Source organism: Nyctibius grandis, chromosome 18, assembly GCF_013368605.1.
Source record: "Nyctibius grandis isolate bNycGra1 chromosome 18, bNycGra1.pri, whole genome shotgun sequence".
NCBI classification, from domain to species: domain Eukaryota; kingdom Metazoa; phylum Chordata; class Aves; order Nyctibiiformes; family Nyctibiidae; genus Nyctibius; species Nyctibius grandis.
The window spans coordinates 7,704,157-7,723,470 of NC_090675.1; the positions used below are offsets into that span (position 1 = coordinate 7,704,157).

Here is a 19,314-nt window from a genome sequence, read left to right on the forward strand (position 1 = left end):
CAAACTTGACCCACAAAACTATAAGGTGAAACAGAAACCAACCCAAGCACCCTCCACTGTACCAGTTTGTAGCATGCAAGAGGTTCAAGAGATACTATGTAAATAGTGGTGGTAAGAACTACAACAACCCTCCTCGGCAAGTCATCTTCACTCATGAGTCAGTGCCCAACAACTCACTGAAGTTTTCTGGAATTCACCTATTTCCCCCCATTTCACCTATGATTTAGAAATAACCATGATGATCTCAAACTTCATCTATATCATAGACTATGAATAAAATATTCTTTCAAAACAATTCTTGCTTCCCCCTCTCGGACAGAAAGCACAGGCACTTTAAAAACAGCCACTGCACATGAATTTATTCCTCCACTGTTAATCCGTCTGCAGGTAAAACTGCTTTTGATATCACCTAAGATGGAAGGAATTATGTGGTCACAGTTCTAAGTTTCCAGTCTCTTCTTATAGTTCATTCATTATCAAAAGCATATCTGTAGTGGCGGCTTTTTAAAGCAGCCTTGGTTTGGAGAAGGAAATACAACTTCACTAATCCATACTGACTAAACCCATAGCTCCACAAACTACAATGTATTACAAAAGAAGCCACATACTACAAAGAGAGGTTCAGGAAAAATTACGTATCAGCCTCATCACTCTCTCCAGTTGACTGGGTTCAGATAAAATCAAGTCTAGATTTTAGCTAAAAATACAATAAGGTTAAAATAAGAATTTTTTTTTACTGTACGTCAGAGCAATGCCTAGGTCTATTCAGATACTCCACAGGAAAGGCACCAGGGCCTTCTGGAAACAAAGTTTATTGTTACTACATTTATGATTAAGTCCAAGGTGTTCTCTTTCACAGGGAATGCAACAATATATAACAATATAACTCCTAACTGAGACCTACACAACAGCCTCTAGGTCACTGAAAAAGGCAAAGAACGGAAGAGATCTAACTACTAATGGTATAAGTAAAACTTTGTATCTGTGAAAAAAATCAAACCCAGAACTTCAAGGTTCTAGATATACATAAGCCTGATCTTTGAGACCACAGTGAAACATCAGCACCTATAGAAATTATGGCTATAATGGAACAGGTAAGTGACCTTAAGAAAGGTTTTGGGAATAACATTCCAAGAAAGCTACACCATGAAATTACACTGATTATATGGGAGAATTCCCACCTTTCAGACATCCCTTCTCTGTCAATAAAGCATTTCAGGCAGCATAAAAACAGAAACAAGAGTTGAAGAATATGAACATGAGACAAAACCCTACAGTGGATAGTCAAGTATATTCATTTTTTTGTTTTAAACTAAATTCCTCTTCTTTTTTTTCTTTTTCCCAAAACTACTATTAATGAGGTGAAGAGCACCGCTGAACTGTAATAATATATATCTATGTAGTTTGCTGAACAGCACGTGAACTTGTAATGAACTTACACAGGCTGAAATCTCTAACATTGACAAACAGGACAGGAATCAGTAGGTTTCCTTGTTGATTTATATTCACGTTTGTTAGACATCTTCACTGAAATGTGAATATACTTCAATCCATTTAGGAGACCATCTGCTTTTCAAAGCAGCCCCAGGTGTTGCCCTGGAAGCCCACCAGCGATGGCCCACAGACGTCTCACATGGAGCCAGGGAACGCTACTGCGGCTGTTGTCAACTCTCGACAGGACAAGCGTGCCTCTGACTTCATGGAGACTACAAAGAGAATCAGCCAAATGCACTTTCCCTGCAGCACAGCATAAGGCACACCAGAATGTATGGCAGAAGAGGAGGTATTAAAAGATACATCATATTAGTTTAAGCGTATTTTATGCGTTACCTCATTCTTTTTCATTTATAGGTGTTCTTTCCCTCGCCATCTTTGTGAATGTATTTTCATTTTCAGTTTTACCCAAGACTAGTCACTTGACGTGCACATAATTTTTATGTCCTGGTCAACAGTTTGTCCAGGTAATCTGTCTGCATAAAAATTCTATTTCTGCTAAGAGTTATGAACAACAGGATTTACCAAAGATGGCTGATGCATCTTTGTATCAATACAGTGTCTTAATTTTGCAATACCCTTTCTAATCATAAGCAGGTGAAGTCACTGACTTCAAAACCACAAAGACCAACATCCTCCTTAAGCCTGAAGAAAAAAACCTGCATATCAAATCAGTCTGGGAGTGGCAACATTACACGAGTGGTTTAGACGTGAAGCTATTCAAGGACATAGAAATCTCTCTTAGGATCCTGGGAGGAAACATAACTCCAAGGTAAGACTGAGCTTTCTGTACACACACCAACTCACTAAACTTAAGCCCCAGTAGGCCCAGACTGTGATAGTCATTAAACAGATGGCAGATAAACACTGAACCGGCACGGAAGAGGAAGGGAACATCACAAAACATCATTACTAGATGAAGAACCATTGAAGGAGAGAGAAACTAAAATGGAAGAGAGATTCAGCACATTCCTGGCTATTTGCATAATTTAGAAACAGCACAAAGTAAATATTTACAGACAGCAGTCCTGCATAGGTCAGAATTTTTATCTGGAACATTTACAGTAGAGAGACTAGGTAACATGTTCAGTTAATAGCCTGTCATCTGAAACACTGATTCAGATTTGACTAAAGAACACAAATGACTTGAAGAGTTCAAGACTGGCATCCAGGAAACGTTTGTTTGCATGATGAAACCACTGTCTGGTTACTAGTCTGTTCTCAAGATTGCACCGTGCTGCAGTGCACCTGCACGAGGCATAGATCCCTTCCCAGCTTAAACAATTGTTAGAATCTTAAATTTAAGTAGCTACGCACACTAGAACTCCATGCAGTAGTTTTGATCATGCAAGAAAATATTCATTAGAACAATTTTCTAAGCAAGCATAAAAGAAGAGGACTATTCCACCAAAACTTTGTCTGAGAGCTTTGAAAAAGTTAAATGCCAATATTAAGAACATAATACAGAAAAAAGAAAATATTTCTCTAATATAGAAGACATTTTCAGTTACTTTTATGCATTTAACGGCAGTTGAAGCAGCCAGCTTCCCTTCCCTGTGAGCATCCCTCACTCATGCTTTAACTGAGAAATTTAATTTCTCAGAAGATGCAGTCAGAGAACCACAAGAACCGTGGAAGGGGACTAGAGGGATGAAATTGAAAGGAAGCTTTAGAATCTGTCCCTACTTTTACCACAGCTTTTGAGAGAGTTTTCTAGATCCTTTTAGATCACAATGAAAAACATGTATGCCCAGGAAGAGCAATTAAAATTAGTGGTTGTAGGAGAAAAATTGTATTTAAAATAAATCATCAGCAGCACAACGTAGAAAAGTGAATATACTTTGATTTTGTGCATGTAATTTCAATCTGGAGAGTTACTTTTCATTGACTTGTACAATAACTGGCAAGATAGAGAGAAGTATCACTTGCGGAAGCAAACACTTGTAATTTCCTCTCCACAGGTTAAACAATGCACGTTATAACTCTTAGAAAGAAAATTCCAAAATGCTGCTCCTTCCCATATTTCAGTAACAAGTTCAGGTATTTTAGTGACCAATATGAAAGTATATTTCAAAGAGGCAAATTAATACCGTACATAAAGCACAACAGAACTTCTTTCCTTAGCAGCCTATACGATATCACATAGAAAAGTGATGTCAAGAAAAAATTAATCATGCTTTCGCAAAAAGGGTCACTGTAGTTGGCTTGTTTCCTCTGAACTTTTGAATCCTTGGGATAAGCACGAAGGTCTTTCATCCCCCAACACAAGACACTAGATTGCAGCTAACTAGAAATCCACTTCAAATATTACATACTTCCTTTCCAAATGTCAAGGTTGTTTAGTTAATCAGGAATAACAACATTCTGCAGAATAAAATTCCAGTGCAAAATTGCAACAGATCTGCACAGTCCTTATGTGGAATGATACAACGCTATGTGTCCACTTATTCAAGCACTTAAGCTGTGCCCATGGCCATCCTAGTTATCACAATAATAACGTTTTTTATAATAGCACCATTTTTTCCCCTCAAATCGTACTGCCTAGGATAAAAATCCCTACCTGAGCTCTAGCACTATAGTGCTATACCTAAAAATACTGCATAATACAAGAATGCTGCCACAAAACTAAGGATTCAGAACTAGACATCCCCTTCTCATTGTCATAAGTTGTCCCTTTTTTTTTTTTTTTATTCTTAGGTTACACCAATATTTACAGTCATAAAAAGGTAAAACACTCGTTAAGACCATATCTGTGAAACAAGAAGAAACACGTTTTAGACAACAATTACATTGTTCAGACTACCTACTTACTTACTTGAGCCTAACAGTACATACGTCCATCTAGAATCCTGTCTAACTGCAACCGACTTGACACCCACAGGTTTTTTTAAGTCCAGAAAAATCAGTAAGTGCAAAGTTCTTTACCATCAAGTCGGAATAATTCTAGAAAAAGCCACTTCCATTGTGCCCTCCAGCAGCCCAGAGATGACAGAAGCTGGGGATGTTTACAGGTCCTATATGAATAATTCAGCGTCAGCATCAGCAACAACTCCCCAGCACTGACAGCCTCAGCGCGGGGCTGGAGCAGGCGGCCGAGGCTCCCCCGACACGCGGGACATCTCCAGGCACTAACGCGCTCCCGGCCGAGCGTCCAAGGGGCCGATTTTGAAGCACTGGCCCTTGTTTTTAAAAAATTTATTATTATTTTCTTTTTAACTCGCACTTCTACCTCCAGGACAGGGATGAACACCCAACACACCGATGCTCGGAGATTTCTCCACAAACTTCCCCGCAAGGGCCATCTCCCACGGCCACCCCCCGCCCCTCCGGCCCTTCCCGCACACAAACAGCGTCAATGGAGAAAAAACCCCGCGGGCACCGGGCACCCCCCGCCCCAGCCCACACCTGAGCCGCCCACCTCCCCCACCCCCGGCGGCTCCCCCAAGGGCCCCCCCTGGCTCCAGTGCCCGGCCCCCGGGGACGAGAGCGGCTCTCTCCCCGGTGAGGAGGGAGGGAGGAGGAAGGGATGGCCGGGGCCCCCGCCTCTTCCCCCTCCTCCTCCTCCTCCTCCTCACAGCGGAGGCGCTAGGCCCCGCTGCCCCACCGGGCCGCATCGCCCCCCCGCGCCGCCCCGCCGGGCCCCCTGCCCTTACCGACGGCGCGGCGCTGGGGCGGCCCGGGCGGCAGGCTCTAGCACGGCTGGACGGTCGCGGCGTCTCACCTCAGCCTCAGCGCCACCGCCACCGCCATCTTGCCTCCCCTCCCCCGGCTCGGTGGGCTCCGCCCCCTCCCGCCAGGTCCTGGCAGCTACTGAACAAACGGCGGCGCCGCGGCTCGGTGGTTTCTACCGGCCACGGGGGCTCGCCCCTTCCTCCCGCCATGTGCGTGTGCGACGGTGCCCACGCAGCGCCAACCCGCGAGAAGCCGCGGGCGGGCCCGGGGGTGAGAGGGTGGGCTGCTATGCTCCTTCCAGGACCCGCTGGCCGGTGCGGCGGGGAAGGGTTCCCTCCCCCTCCGCGCTGAGGGGGCTCAGGGCCGCGGGGGGGGCGGCCGCCATGAGGCGAGCGCGGGGCGCTGCGGCGAGCGGGTCCCGTCAGCACCGGCAGCCGGTGAGCGCTGCTGAGGGGCCCGGCCCGGCGGCTGTCCCCGTGATGTTACTGACCGGAGGGGTGGGAGCGCGGGAGAGCCGCACCGCCTCGCTCTCCCTCACCGCATTACGGGCAAATCGATATAAATGTATAAAGAACTGATAACGGGGCGCGGGGCGGTCCCCGGGGAGCCGGCGGGCCGCGGCCGCGCCAATGAATGGGGCCTCTGGAGCCGCGGGCGCCTCAGAGCGGGGAGGCGGGAACCCGTCCCGGGCCCCGAGCACCGCCCGAAGGGCGCCCGGCTCCCGCCGTGCCCGTTCCGGCCCCCGGCTGCGGCACCTCCGCCGGGGCCCCCTCAGGCTCCCGCGCTGGCACTAACGTCGTGCCTCTGCCTCTAGCGACGAACGACTTCGGAAACGTGGGAGAGGATTAAAATCTCAAATGTCTCTTCATTCCCCTCCCTCGAATGAGGAATATGTAAATTGTTCCCTGCTTTTTCAATAAGGTATTTCAAATCGCATGATGTTTTACCTCCAAGTATGTAATTCCAGATGTGCTAAGGTCACAGATTAATCTCTTACCAGGTTTACTATGGGAAACAAAAGAGATACCATTAGACAAGATTAAATTATCTCGTTATTACAATTTCCATTAAATATGAGAAGCCATATCCCACATTTGCGGGATGTGTGTCCACACATTTATTCAGACTAATCAAGCAGGGGCTCACCCTGTGGCAAACAGGTTTACTTATAAACATGTATTGTACCAGGTATGTAGTTATTACAGTAGCTGAGTTCCACTCTGTTGAGTGCTACGTTAAGGTGACATGACACATCTCCAGGCTCAAGTGTTTGCAGTCTTTAATCCCAACGCATGCTGATGACTACCTCTAGTCACCTGGAAGTTAAAGTGTCCAAATAAAAGTCTGTGAAGACAAGTCAGGCGTACATTTTGTGAGGTGTTAGCTGCTCTTCGATATTGAATTCCTCGGAATTGCTTTCCTCATTTTATTCTTTAAACCTACCCAGCTAACATACTCCACGATTGCTGACCTCGTCTTCCATATTGCCTGTTTGCCTTGAAAAGCAAACTTTCCAAGCCATCGTGTATCTGATTACCTTTTTCATGTTTATTTTACTACTTCCTGTCTCCTTCTGCTCTGCAACCTTCTCCAATGGTTGACTTCACTTCTAAGACATCCCCAAACGTTGTTTTTTCCCTTGCAGCCACACTTGGGACAGCCACCAGATCTGCAGAGAGCAGAACACGTCTGAAGACAAGCTCCTCTTGCCCTGCTTTTGCGGTGTCCCTTAACCCGAGTCTCTTCCACAGTAGTTCAGCGCAGGGATAAAAGGTACTACACGCTGAAAAGCTCAACTTTTGTCACTGTTAGTTATTATTTCTTAACGCACCAGCAGCTCAGCTGGTGCGCTGCAGGGCCCGGGCAATGAAGGCTCTCCCCACGGGAGCGGCCCCCGTTCAAACCCTGCCCGCGGGGCCCCGCTCCCCGGCTGGGACCCTGCCAAGCCTGGCGAGGGCAGCGCGGCGGGAGGCCTGCCGGTGTGCCCCTCCTCCCGGGCAGCCCTGGCGAACCGGAGCCGGGACACGTTTCCGCGACAGCGGCCGAGCGGCCCCGCCCCGGGGCGGGGAAGAGAAGGGGAGGGGTGGCGAGGGGGACGGACACACACCCTTTCGTGCCCCGGAACCATCCTGCCGCCGCTCCCGTTTCCTGCCGGAGCGGCGCGGCGCCGGTCGCCATGGCAGCGGGGCCGTGGGGCTGGGGGCTGGCGGCGCTGGCGCTGCCGCTCGCGCTGCTGCTCGGTGGCGCGCGCCGCTTGCGCCGCCGTTACGCGGCCGGCGGGGATCGCGCCCCGCTGAGGGGGATGGCGGCGGCGCGGGCCGATGGCGTCCGCGCGTTGCTGGTGACGGCGCACCCTGATGACGAAGCGATGTTCTTCGCCCCCACGGTGCTGGGCTTGGGCCGTGCCGGCGCCCGCCCCGCGGTGCTGTGCTGCTCCGCAGGTGAGGGGCAACGCGCCGGGAGCGGCGGGGCACCCAACCCCCCCGAAGTGCCACCGCGGCCGCCCCTAGAGGCCGGGATTCCCGCCCGTGACGTCATGGGAAGGCCGCCATGATGTCTTCCCGCGTGTGACGTCATCCCCAGATGAGCCGCCGCGCTTGGGCGGCTTTGCTCAGAACGTGACTTTCTGCAGCGTTTCAGCAGCTGCGATCAGTAGCAAAATCTGCCTCTATCTCTGAACGTTGCGCGGAGGTTTCGCAACCCAACCTCCTGTTGCAGCGCTGAGGTACTTTCAAACTGTGCGGAAGCGTCAGTAAGGTGTAAAAAGGCGCTGTTTAGCACAGCCTTTTGGCATCTTGTAACTCTGTCTTGTAGAGGACTTGCTTGGATGGTCCAGTTTTAGTGTCGTAATGATACATTCATTGTAACACATCTAAAAATAACAGCGGTGTAACAATCCAATCATGGAAAAATAGGCCTGAAGGGAACCTGAGGTCGTGTTGTCCATCATTTGACCTGAAAGCAGCATCAATGCGTCTTCATTTGCTGCAGACAAACGTCTAGTTTGTTCTTCAGAACCTCCAGAGAGGTTCCTCAGCCTGTGTCAGTGCTGCATTGGCTTTTCTTCACATCATTTTTTCCTGAATCATTGGTCTAATTTAAGCGTGTTTGTTTATTTTTCCTGTCTGCCATGAACATGGGAATCGGAGTATCCCTTTGTAGCAGGCTCTTACATATTTTAAGGCTGTTATCTGCCTCTTCTGTCTTATCTTCTCCAGACTAAACAACCCTATTTCTTGCAATCTTTCCTCATAGATCATGTTTTCTAAACCTCTGATCGTTCTCATCGCTCTCCTTTGGACTCTTCCAGTTGGTTCACATCTTTTTTGAAGTGCAGTGATCAAAAATGGGAAGCAGTACTCTCGCTGAGGCCTTTCTGGGGCTGAATAGAATGGAAAGATTCTCACAGGCTCCACTGTTTACCCAGGACAAGAATATTTCACAGCACGTGACACTCTTACCTTGTGTTCTTCTTGTGATCTACTAAAGCTCCAGATTTTTTTTTCTGCAGAACTAATACCTAATCAGTGTCCTGGTTTCATTGGGATTTGGTTTCAGTCTGTGGCCAGCCATGGTGATCAAGGCCCTCAGCAGTTAAATCCAGAGCAGCTGACCCTGGCTGGCCCACAGGTGTGTTCTATGTCATTGACATCAAGCTCACTATAAGAGAGAGGGTTTGGTAGGAAGAGGTGGGGTTTGTTTTTTTTTTTTTTGTTCTCCTTTCTTCTTCCTCATCTTCATTGTGATGGCTGGAGGAACTTGCTGGTGGTCTGTGGATAAGTGTACTTTTGTCCGTTTTGTGTTGTCATTTACATTGATTTCTTTATTTCATTAAAACCTGCTTAACCTCAAGGTACAAGTCTCCCTCCTTTTCCCAATTCCCTTCCTCATTTGGGGAAGGGACACTGGGTGAGAGGAAAAACTGCTATTGTTTAGCCCCGGGTGCGGGCTAAACGAAGATAATGTGCTATTACATTGTTCAGTTTTTTGTGCATAAAAACCAACCTCATTTTAATTGATCTTTCAGACCATACTGCTATACCAGAATTCATGAGCATGTGGTGAAAACTAAAGATTTTTTTTTTTATGTTTGTTGAGAGGAGTATCTTAGGCTACATTTACATCTTACACTGATAGCTGCTTACATTTGGGAAAACGGCCTTCTGTGTTTTTGAAAGCTCCAGCTAGTTTACTGCCAACTTTTCTGTTCTTTGTTTTCAAAGCTTTCTGTCATAGCAGACCATCTAGGTGAGAAGACAGGCATTAAGCTATTGTTGAAGTCCAGTGGTGTAATGGCTTTACTGATCACTCTATACCTCCCATTCAAGATTTAGTGCAGAGCTTTCAGTTGTCTTTGCTGAGGGATAAAGGTCTGTGGATCCCATTTGGCTTTTTCACAGCTATGGAGAGATTACTGAAGTGCAACTCTGCCATTTCACTTTTGGGGACTAATACACTCCTGCTATTAGAGAACCTTCCAAAAAAGTGTTGTGTTTGTGTTTATTTTGTTAAATTTTCTTTTTTCTTTACTCCTGATTCAGTGACATGAAACATTACGTGTGTTTGACGGTGCCTCTCTGTACTCTCTTGTGTGTCTTCATAATGGAACTAGCAGCCCATATAGGAGAGTACATTCACTGAGCTAATAGATGTTTCTGTGCCTCTTATTAGTCTTTTGGGCAATTCAGATGGTTCATCCTCTCATTGTTTGTATGATTGATGATGACAAGTGAGTTGATCAAAGACTCTGCAAATTGTAACACTGAGACAAAATCATTACTTAGAAACCGTCATACTTGCAGTTTTCAGATGTCAATCAAAATGACTTGGAAATTAATTAGAATTGCAGCACTGTGAAAAAAAATAACTTTTGCACACTGAATAATCTTCAATTGAAATAATAACTCAGTATAAATGTGCTTTGCTCTCTGTAGTAGCTGACTATTGTGAGTGCTCTGTGGATGAGGTCCAGCAGCATCAGCTATTCAGCTGTTTTTGCTCTCAATAGCGTCCCATTTTTTCTTGTTAGCATTTATATATTCCTGATGTCCTGACACATTTCTCAAGCTATGGAACATGGATCTGTTCCTTTGAGTTCAGTAGGAGTTAGGTATTTTGAGAACAGTGGTAATGTTTGGATAAAACATCACCTGCAGTCAGCTATTACACTGCATTGCAGCAAAAGGTATGTTATCTTAAAGCACTAATGTGTTAATGGCCTTGCAAAAAAAACAGTCTAAAATAAGTCCTGCTGTACTCATGTAATCCATTTAGTGAAGGTGCACACTTAAATTAATTTTGCTGAAGCTGGAGCCTGCAATCTAATCTTCAGACTACCAAGCTTGTGTGTTCCTTAGCAAACCCACGGATAATCATTGTCACAGTCTCCTAAAGCCATTCACTCACAGTCTGCAAGAGGAGGATTTTTTTTCTAGTTACTCTTTCCCTCTTTGAAAATTTTACAAAGCTTGCTAGCGATGGCTCAGATTGCAACACTGCTAGAGAGAAATCCTAGATTTAGATGACTCGCACCCACAACAATAAAAAGTTCTAGTGTAATTCAAGACAGCTGACTACAGACTTGAATCATGCATTAATACTCAGCTGTATTCTTCTCATTTTATTGCTTCAAAGTTAAAATCGGGTTGTGAGTACTGCCTTGCACAGGGCAAGTTTCTGGAAGGGGCCATCACAGCTCTGGCATGGGCTTTGCATGGCTGATGCCAAGAAAAAATAAGGGGATGTCAGGGCAAGATGAGAAGACAATAATTCAGTGAAGGAGGCAGTGTTTTAAGATAATGAATCCCATTTCCCTGCTAGTTGCTGGTCTCAGTCAGTTATAACTTTTCCCAAAGGCCTTATCTAAATTAGGTTTCCTGTCATCTTTTGGTTCTGTAAGTTCTTTGCAATCTTGCCGTATTAGTTTCTGCCGGAATTTCTTTTGTAAATGATGCAGACTTATGAAAAATCTTTGTCTTAAAACAAGAGGTTGTTCTGATGGAATTCCTCATTTCTTCAAATGCTTTTAGTTCCATCACTGTGTTCTGTTGCAGTGTCCTAGTGTTATATGACAACTACTGCTCAATAGAAGTGGCCTAGACTATGCTATAAACTTTAATCACTTAAAGAGTACACTGTGGGACAGGCTTCCCATGTGTTATCTCAACAATTCTGTTCCAAGTACTTTGGACTTGCTGTTCAGCTTGGCTCTGTGGGCCTGTGCTGTTAAGAGTACAGGAGGGAGTATCACGTCTAATAGTGAAGGGGGAGTGACTCCTTGGCCTTTCCTAAGGAGATTAATTATTACTGATTCATTGTGAATGCTTGTTTTTAAATAAGAGGACTAAGATCCCACTAACCTCTTTCACAGAGAGAACCTGGAAATTTGCCAGTGGTGATAACTTTTAGTCACCTCACTGCAAAGGTAGTTTCTCCTGTGTTGATGAAAAGAACTTGCTCCGTTGTTTTGTAGTGTATTGGTGACTTCCATTCAGATAATGTGTAAGCAGTTAGTCCATGCATATGCATATTAGAAGACTCCTTTTTTTCCCCACAAAGCATGGTCAGCCTATGGAATTCACCAAAAGAGTTATTAAATCTTGCTAAAAAATTAGCAGTTTTCAGAAGTGGATTTGGCATAGACCAAAATAATAAAAAAAAAAAAAAGCCCAAACAAAAAAACTCGGCAGAGCTAGGAATTTTCTTGTTCCAAGGAATGAGACACCTGCTAATCTTACAGGTGGTTAGAAGCAGTTTCCCAAGCCAGTTATTCCAGAATTGTTGTTTGGAAGATCTGTGTCTTTGGCAGAAGCATTTAACTTTGGCCACTCTTAGGATGAGGATACTGGGCTGTTTGGACCACTGATCTGATTTGACGTGGCAATTTCTGATGTCCCTGCCAAATAAGCTCATGAATGGGTGCAAGCCACGCTTGGTGCATGAATGTGAGGAGTGTGGTCAAGGTGGGCAGAGCTTTGCCTCAGCATTTTACACTGAGCTAAGCTGGGTGTTGCTCAGGTAAAAGCTATGGAGTTTTTCCCCTGCAATGTGTCTGTTCCTCAAATGATGCCCTTTTGTTTAATGTGTGATGCTCACGCTTAATGCTCTGAGAAGGAAAAGAGGAAGTCTTTCCAGGCTAACCTAAACTGAGTTACACAGTGTTGCTGTGTTTGCTATTTTCAGGAAATTATTACAATCAAGGGGAGATTCGTAAGAAAGAACTGGAACAGAGTTGTTTTCTTCTGGGGATTCCTGCTTCCGATGTAACAGTCATTGATCACAGGTAACTGGTTTTCATTTACAGCATAATTTCATTGCAGTTTTAAATAGAGGATGAAATTCACTGTAAAGTTCAGTGAAAGCTTCCTGTATCATTCTAAAAAGTCTTGAGGAATCTCAAAAAAGACCATATTAGATATTTTTGTTAACTCTTAACATAAAACTAATTAATGCAGAAAACAATTCAAGTATATAACGGGGATCATAATCCTTAGGTTAAACTCTGTTGATACAGCATTTGGAATAATGATAACCATACTCACTGGGGTCTGGCACAGTGTGCTTGGGCAGCACGGTCACATTTTATTACACTCGTTGCGGTGTTATACAGACAATTACAAATTCTCTGAATTGCCTGTGGCAGGTTTGTCTGTAGGCTAGCCTTTACAGGGTTAGCGTGGAATTCTATTATATTTACAATCTGGTTTAGTGCTGGCTAAAGACAAAAGTGAATTGCAGTATTAAAAACGGTCCATAATAACATGACAGTAAGGTTCTTTCAAATTAAGCCATACAAGATTTCTGTTTTTCTAAGGTGTGATGTTGTTTTCTTTAGTTGTGTGTAGATGCAAAGGTAGGTGATAAAGCTGACACTTCTTTGTTTTGGGATTAATTCAGGAACTTGCTTCTGGGAAAGTGATTTAACACTTTGAATCAGTGAAACTCAGAGCTAACATGATAAAAGCCTCTCAAATTGCACGATCACTGTCTAGCTAGGGTTGACAGGAGTGGAGCTAGATACTGATTGCTAGGAAACACGGTACAAGTGGTTGTTTCAATTGTAAACAAGTATGGTAGGATCGATAAAGAGTGTTTTTGTTTATGAAGAAATAACTTTAATAGCAACATATTGATTTAAAGCCACGCCAACTAGAAAAGTCAGAGTTGAAAAAAATTTGGCTCCAGGCAGGCCCTTTTCCCGTGAACATATTTTCCCTTGAGCTAAGGCAACAGAAACCACAGTCCAGAATATGAATCTTCTTGAGTTCTTTGCTTTTTTTAGCTTTAGGTTTCTCTCCAAGTTTTCAGCTCACTTAGGAAAACAACATAGGAGTTGTTTTTCCTTTGGAATGAAAAGAGATGTTTCCGTTCACTTCTCATGAACCGGTTTTGGATAACTTCGAGTTTTGTAGTACAATCATATGACAATGCCCAAAACATTTTGGGAAGGGATAACAAAAAAAGCTGCTAAGCTCTGCTAAGCATAAAGTCTTCTCAGTGAACCATCTTTTGAAATTAAGACAGAGCCCAGAAGCCTACTGGCCTTTCATCCTGTAACGCAATGTGAGGTTGGTTAGTATGTGATGCAAGTTTCCCGATACTGCTTAGTCTTGCCCCCGCGTACACAGTCCAGAGCACTGCTTTTGGCAAGTAGTACTTTGGTTTGCTCTGTAGGAAGGTGAGGGCCATTTCAGAGAAATAGCTTGGATCATGCCTCTCTGTTACTTTCATCACTAGTATTACACTTATTTATGTAAGTAATGACTGATACGTGACTTCCCCCAGTGAATGCAGTGCCTGAAAAGACAGATCCATCCCATTGCCCACAGCTGCTGGGCATGGACTAGAATGTACAACATTATTCAAAGAAACAGGTTTAGATTTGAGGTCTTTATCTCTGAGGTTAGATTGCTATGAGATAACCATGAAATCGTCTAACTTTGTTGTGCATTCAGGGAGTGAACTGAAGATCTTGCTGAGCTTGTTTACACAGTAAAATGAAGTGTGTTTACAGTGCATTATCTACCCTGCAATAACTCACTATGTAGATGCTCTTTATGAAAAACATCTGTGGATCAGGTGTTAGCAAAATGGTAGAGGGTCAGGAATAATTTCTAGATGGCACTGAATTTTTAGTGTAGCTACCTTTTAGAGTACTGTTTTCCAGGGGTTTAGGCAAAACACTGGGACTCAGGGTTCTTGAAACTTACTCAAAATTCCTGGATTCCTTAAGGTCAGTAGCTTTCCTATGCCTCTGTCATGACTTCTGTAATTTAGAGATTATACAAAAATATTTGCCAGTATGGCATGATGTGAAACTTGCTAAATTAATACGTTATCTACTGCTAGATTTCCATGTAAATTCATGTCTATGGAATACGGTTCAGGAGGCTGTTCCTCATTAGCATTTTGTCTTCTGTAGGCACTGTTAAAGATCAGAGCCCTTTGGCTTTTTTTGTTCTCTTCCTAACTCTTCAGAAGATAATTTTTCATCAATGTAAAGAGCTAGCACAACGCTTAAGGACTGCAGCTGGCGTGCTGCCCATCTAACATTTCTTATGCAAACACTGGATGCTTTACATTATCCAAGCTGCAGACTTGTATTTTGGTAAGGAAAGCCCAAAGGATTGCTAGGTCTGGATCTGCTCCAGCCATTGTAGTGTGGAGCTGAGTCATGCTGCTTCCTCTTTCTTTGCATGATCTACAAGTGAGTGAGTAGAATTTTCAAGATGTAAAAGGGGAAATACATCTGAAAAGCAAGGTGATTGACTTGCTCTGTAGTCTCATTTGGCCAGGCGGGTATAAAATCAATGTGGCATTTTGAATTGCGTGTGAACTTGTAAAGAGAAAGCTTCAGTCAGTCAGCTTCTGATAAAATTGTGTTAAAGACCAAATCCTTACTAAGCAGTCCCTTGCCTTAGACAACGACTCTCAACTATAGCCAGGATTCCCAGGGCAGGACTAGTACAGTCTCTGTCAGACAACTGCTTTGCACTAATTCTTCAGCAGGTGTTTGATGTTGTTACTGTGTTTGTTACCTCAGTTAAAGACAACTCAAGTCTTCTGCACAAATATGGTCCCAAACTGTACCAATATTTCAGTCCTAGAGACTGGAGGTCCACGTGAATCTCCTGCAGGAAAGTTCTTTGCTGTAGAAGGCATGTCCAGGAGTGGAAAGGGGCATGCATGACCATGCAGCACCCAGTTACTGTAGGTGAGCAGATGGGCATGCAGACAGCCTGTTCCAGACTGTTTCAAATTAGAGCACTGGACTCTTCTTACTTGTGAATAGTGCAGGTCAGGCACTGGATTTGCAGAGATGTCCCCTGAGCTGGCATGTCATTATCATAGCTCTGACACTACACCAACTGAATAGCTGCTTTTAAGAGAGAAACGTTTTACAGTCCACTTTTGTTACCATTCCTACGCTAGGCTTAATACTTGGAGGAGCCCAGCTCAGAACTAGGACTTGTATTGTTCAAAGTTAATTTCTGTACTGTCACAACTGTTCCTGCTGCTGGGTGAGTGAGGAGTAGCAAGAGAGTGGGGTCTGAAACTCATGTAAGACAAAAGTCACTTCATTAATGATATAAATGGTAATGTAAACTCTGTGGTTTTGGTACATCTTTGTCTTGTGTGCTGCAACAATGGACTTTTTGTAGCTGTAAAAATGAGAGATAATTTGTCTTATCCACTGTGCCGTGATACCAGCTTAATTTTCACAAAGACTGGTACAGTTCTACAGATCTGCAGTGAAGGTAAAATGAGCATAGCTAAAATATGAGTGGTATAGATACCTCTAATGCAAACACAGACTAACTCAACTGACAAATCTGCTACAATGATATGTCTAAAATAGTGGGTAAATCAGATGCTGCATATTTCTGTGGTGGCAGAAGGGTCTAATTTATGAAGCATTTGGCTGCACTGCGAACAAAAAGGGACATCCATTTTCACCAGAAGTTCTGTTGTTCTTTAGGCATGCGTTAGACTTTGCTGCCAGATTTAGCTTAAAGTTTAAATTGCTCTGGTAATGTGTGGGCAAATCCACTTAAAGGACATGAGTACTTGCAGAGCAGGGCAGAACCTCCATCTTGAGAAGAACAAGCCTGAGTAACTGATTTGCACTTGAGATGTGTGGCAAAGACGAGGTTCAGCTTAGGAAGAGGAGTGATTGTAAACAAGTAAAAAGTGACTCCTGCATCATCATAAAACACGGAGATGGTTTCTTTTCCCTTCAGAACATGCAGAAGAGTGCTTCAGTAGCAATGTGAAGAGAAAGTATGTTCATGTAAGAGCTGCTTTGGGTGCTATTCTTCGATGTGGCACTGCTACACGTTTTCTTGGTTGTTGCTCTGTCTGATCTTGAGAACGCAGTGAGATGAGGGTGCTCTAGTCTTCAAAAACAGTTATCAGGTCACAAGTTGTTGCCATGGTTTTGGACTTGTAAGTGTACTTTGTCAGGAATTTACTTACAGCTGAGAAAGCTATCTGTAAGTAGTTAATCTGTGACTATGTGCTCCTGAGCTAGAAAGCTCTCTCATGCTCTATGGAAAACCAAGAGTTAGTATCTAATTGATCTAATATTAAGAGTTAGTTACGCTCCCATTGACATTGGGCACATCTGCCAAGGCTCTGGCTGTCTACTAGTCTGTAACATTACACGTAAACAGGAGATGTTTTCTAAGCTGTTTGCACTTTGTGAAGAGAACAAGCGAAAAAAGAAGTCCAAATTATTAATTTTTCCTACTATCTCTTTTGGGTTCATGGAAAGATAAATATCAGGCAGTTTACTGCAGCTTCTGAGGCTTTTGTGCACGGTACTGGACAGAAAGTAAAACTGACTATTTGCATCTTTAATATGACAGAAAATATTTGGCCCAAGTTTTCACTGCAAAGAAAGTAATAGCTGAGATTCGTGTAAACTAGAAAATTTTCCATTCACAGTACAAAGGCTTACTGCAAATAATGTTACATCTGTTTCCAAGTTTCCATGGAAATTACACTCCATTTGCTTTTTTATTATTATTATTTCACTTAAGTCCAAAAGGGCTCTGATTAGACAATGCACAGGAGAGAGGAGGACATCTGCCTGTGCAGAATCACAGGCTATCTGCAAGTTTTTTATGAGGCTATAGAGAGCCTTGAATTCTTTTTTTTTCTTCATATAATAATTCTTTGCTATTGGGCTTGTTTTTTCCCCCTGCAAGGTAAATAGGCTTTATTGCACTTCCTCATGTTTGACTTCTAATGAACTTTCTTCCACGAGCTCCCCATGTCAGAGAACTGAGTCTGTTAGGTCATGGGAAAAATACATCCTTAAATAAATAGTGTATGTGTCTGATTGTGTTGATCAGAAAGATATAAAACCACTCGGACCCTTCAGAGAATGAAATATGTAACTGGCAATTTCAACCTTTTTATTAGAATTTAGAAACGTATATAGAGACAGTTAAGAAGTGTATCCCATTGATCCAGTTTGGGTTTACTGTACTTAGGTGGCTCGTTGATGAAGCACAAAGATAAAATTCTGGCCTCAGTAAAGTCTGATGGCAAAGCTATCAGTGATTTCATACCAGTTTGACTCACTCATTTGCAGACCTGTGTCATCTTGCTGAATGGGATTTTTTAAACATGTATTTATCTTAGGTGTTTCTGATCAGAAAGGGGATACTATTCCCCAATCTTTCTCCTTTCCCTGTTCTTATATTTTGTATTTAGGGATCCCTATTTAATAGTTTTAATTCTGCTGAAATAATCGTGGTAATTAGTTACATTTTGTCTTCCCAAGTTCCTTGTGATATTATAGTTTGGCAATTTATTGCTAATTCTAAAGAGCTGATCTATGTGCTGATTAAAATTGCTGCCATGCTTTATTCTAGAAGAGCTGCATATTTCACTAGAGTGATGGGATTCTCTTCATTTTACTTATCCCAGCAGTGCTGTAAAGGTCTTTATTATTTGCAGAATTATCTTTAATTAAGGATGGCATCTGTGGGACCAGAAAATCTTAGATGTAAATTGGTCGCACATTCAGTGTGTATTACAGGGAAATCAGCCTACATATTTTGAACCAAACACACTCGTAGTCATCCTGAATTCTAACATGCTTTACTGTTACAAGAAGGCATGAAGCCTTTGTCAGTCAGATGGGTATCTTGATGTTTATGTAATCACTGTAGCCAAGTTTCACTCCTGTTTAGTATAATTCTTGAAACTTAAATTGTTTTCTTTCTGAGAAGACAATAAAATATGTGGCCACCTGTTTTTATTTACATTTCTAAATAAACAGATACTTTTTCCAAAATGCTTACCACATGGCAGCTCATGCTGATATTTTAGGACATCAGAACACTTTATAAAAAGGCTTATATCAAAGTCTGCCTTCCAGCTTCTGCTTTTATGTGTTGCTCTATGCAAAAATTTAAGAGGAAATTCTTCTGGGGATTGAGATGTCTCTCTGCCCTCCAGGAAAGCTGCTTTCTGAAACGAAGGCTTGTATTGCAGTAAGTTAGGTTTAGCTATTTTGTCCTAAGTTAGATGTTTTCCTCAATAAGGAAACGTGCCCTTTTGCTTCCCTGGGGCTTCTGTGAACCAGGTCCTTTCTCAGCTTTCTGGCATAATTAACTTCCTTGCTGTACAAAAAGGGGGAAGGGTCTGTGGTGAAAGGGAAAACGATCCTTTCAGTGCTAAAGGGGCATGTCCCCCAGATTACCTCTGTAGAGCAATGAGCAATGGCCCTTTTCAAAACATTCAAGGATTCTCCTTCAGATGTCAACAGAGACCTGTCAAACCATGTCAGTGAAGTCACAGCAGGGTTTGATTAAGAGCAAGAGTCTGGCCAGAGAAGCCAAGGGCTCTGAAAAAAACGCAGGGGGAAGTGAAGGAATACTGCTAAAGGACTAAATGTCTTTATGGAAATCAAATCAAAATACTAAGCGTTGAGGTTTATACTTTTAATGCTCAAGATTATTTTAGCAGAATAAAAAGCATGAAATACCGACCTCAAAACATGAAATACGAGAATAGGGATCCTAGCCATCCCCCAAAGCTGATGCAAGTTTGATTCAACTTAGAAAACATCAGCACTGGTAAGCTGATAGAAAGAAAAGAAATAAGGCTGTGCATAATAGCTGTGTTTCTGGAGTC

At 43.3% G+C, this 19,314-nt stretch overlaps 2 protein-coding genes across 6 annotated transcripts in view; one reads left to right on the top strand and one right to left on the bottom strand.

Annotated features, from left to right (window-relative positions):
- The window catches only part of NCOR1 (nuclear receptor corepressor 1), a 61,536-nt gene extending 56,249 nt beyond the window's left edge, over positions 1–5,287 (bottom strand). For 4 of the 5 annotated variants that reach the window (XM_068415941.1, XM_068415938.1, XM_068415943.1 and 1 more), the window contains exon 1: positions 5,148–5,254. The gene's annotated coding sequence lies outside the window, so the exon portion shown is untranslated. Of the gene's footprint in view, positions 1–5,147 lie in introns of all 5 variants that reach the window. The other variant, XM_068415939.1, reaches the window with a different exon arrangement.
- Positions 5,288–7,342: 2,055 nt separating this feature from the next.
- The window catches only part of PIGL (phosphatidylinositol glycan anchor biosynthesis class L), a 58,561-nt gene continuing 46,589 nt past the window's right edge, over positions 7,343–19,314 (top strand). The window contains exons 1-2 of the mRNA XM_068415690.1: positions 7,343–7,607; positions 12,349–12,448. Of these exons, the coding sequence (XP_068271791.1) occupies positions 7,343–7,607; positions 12,349–12,448 (365 nt within the window). The remainder of the gene's footprint in view (positions 7,608–12,348; positions 12,449–19,314) is intronic.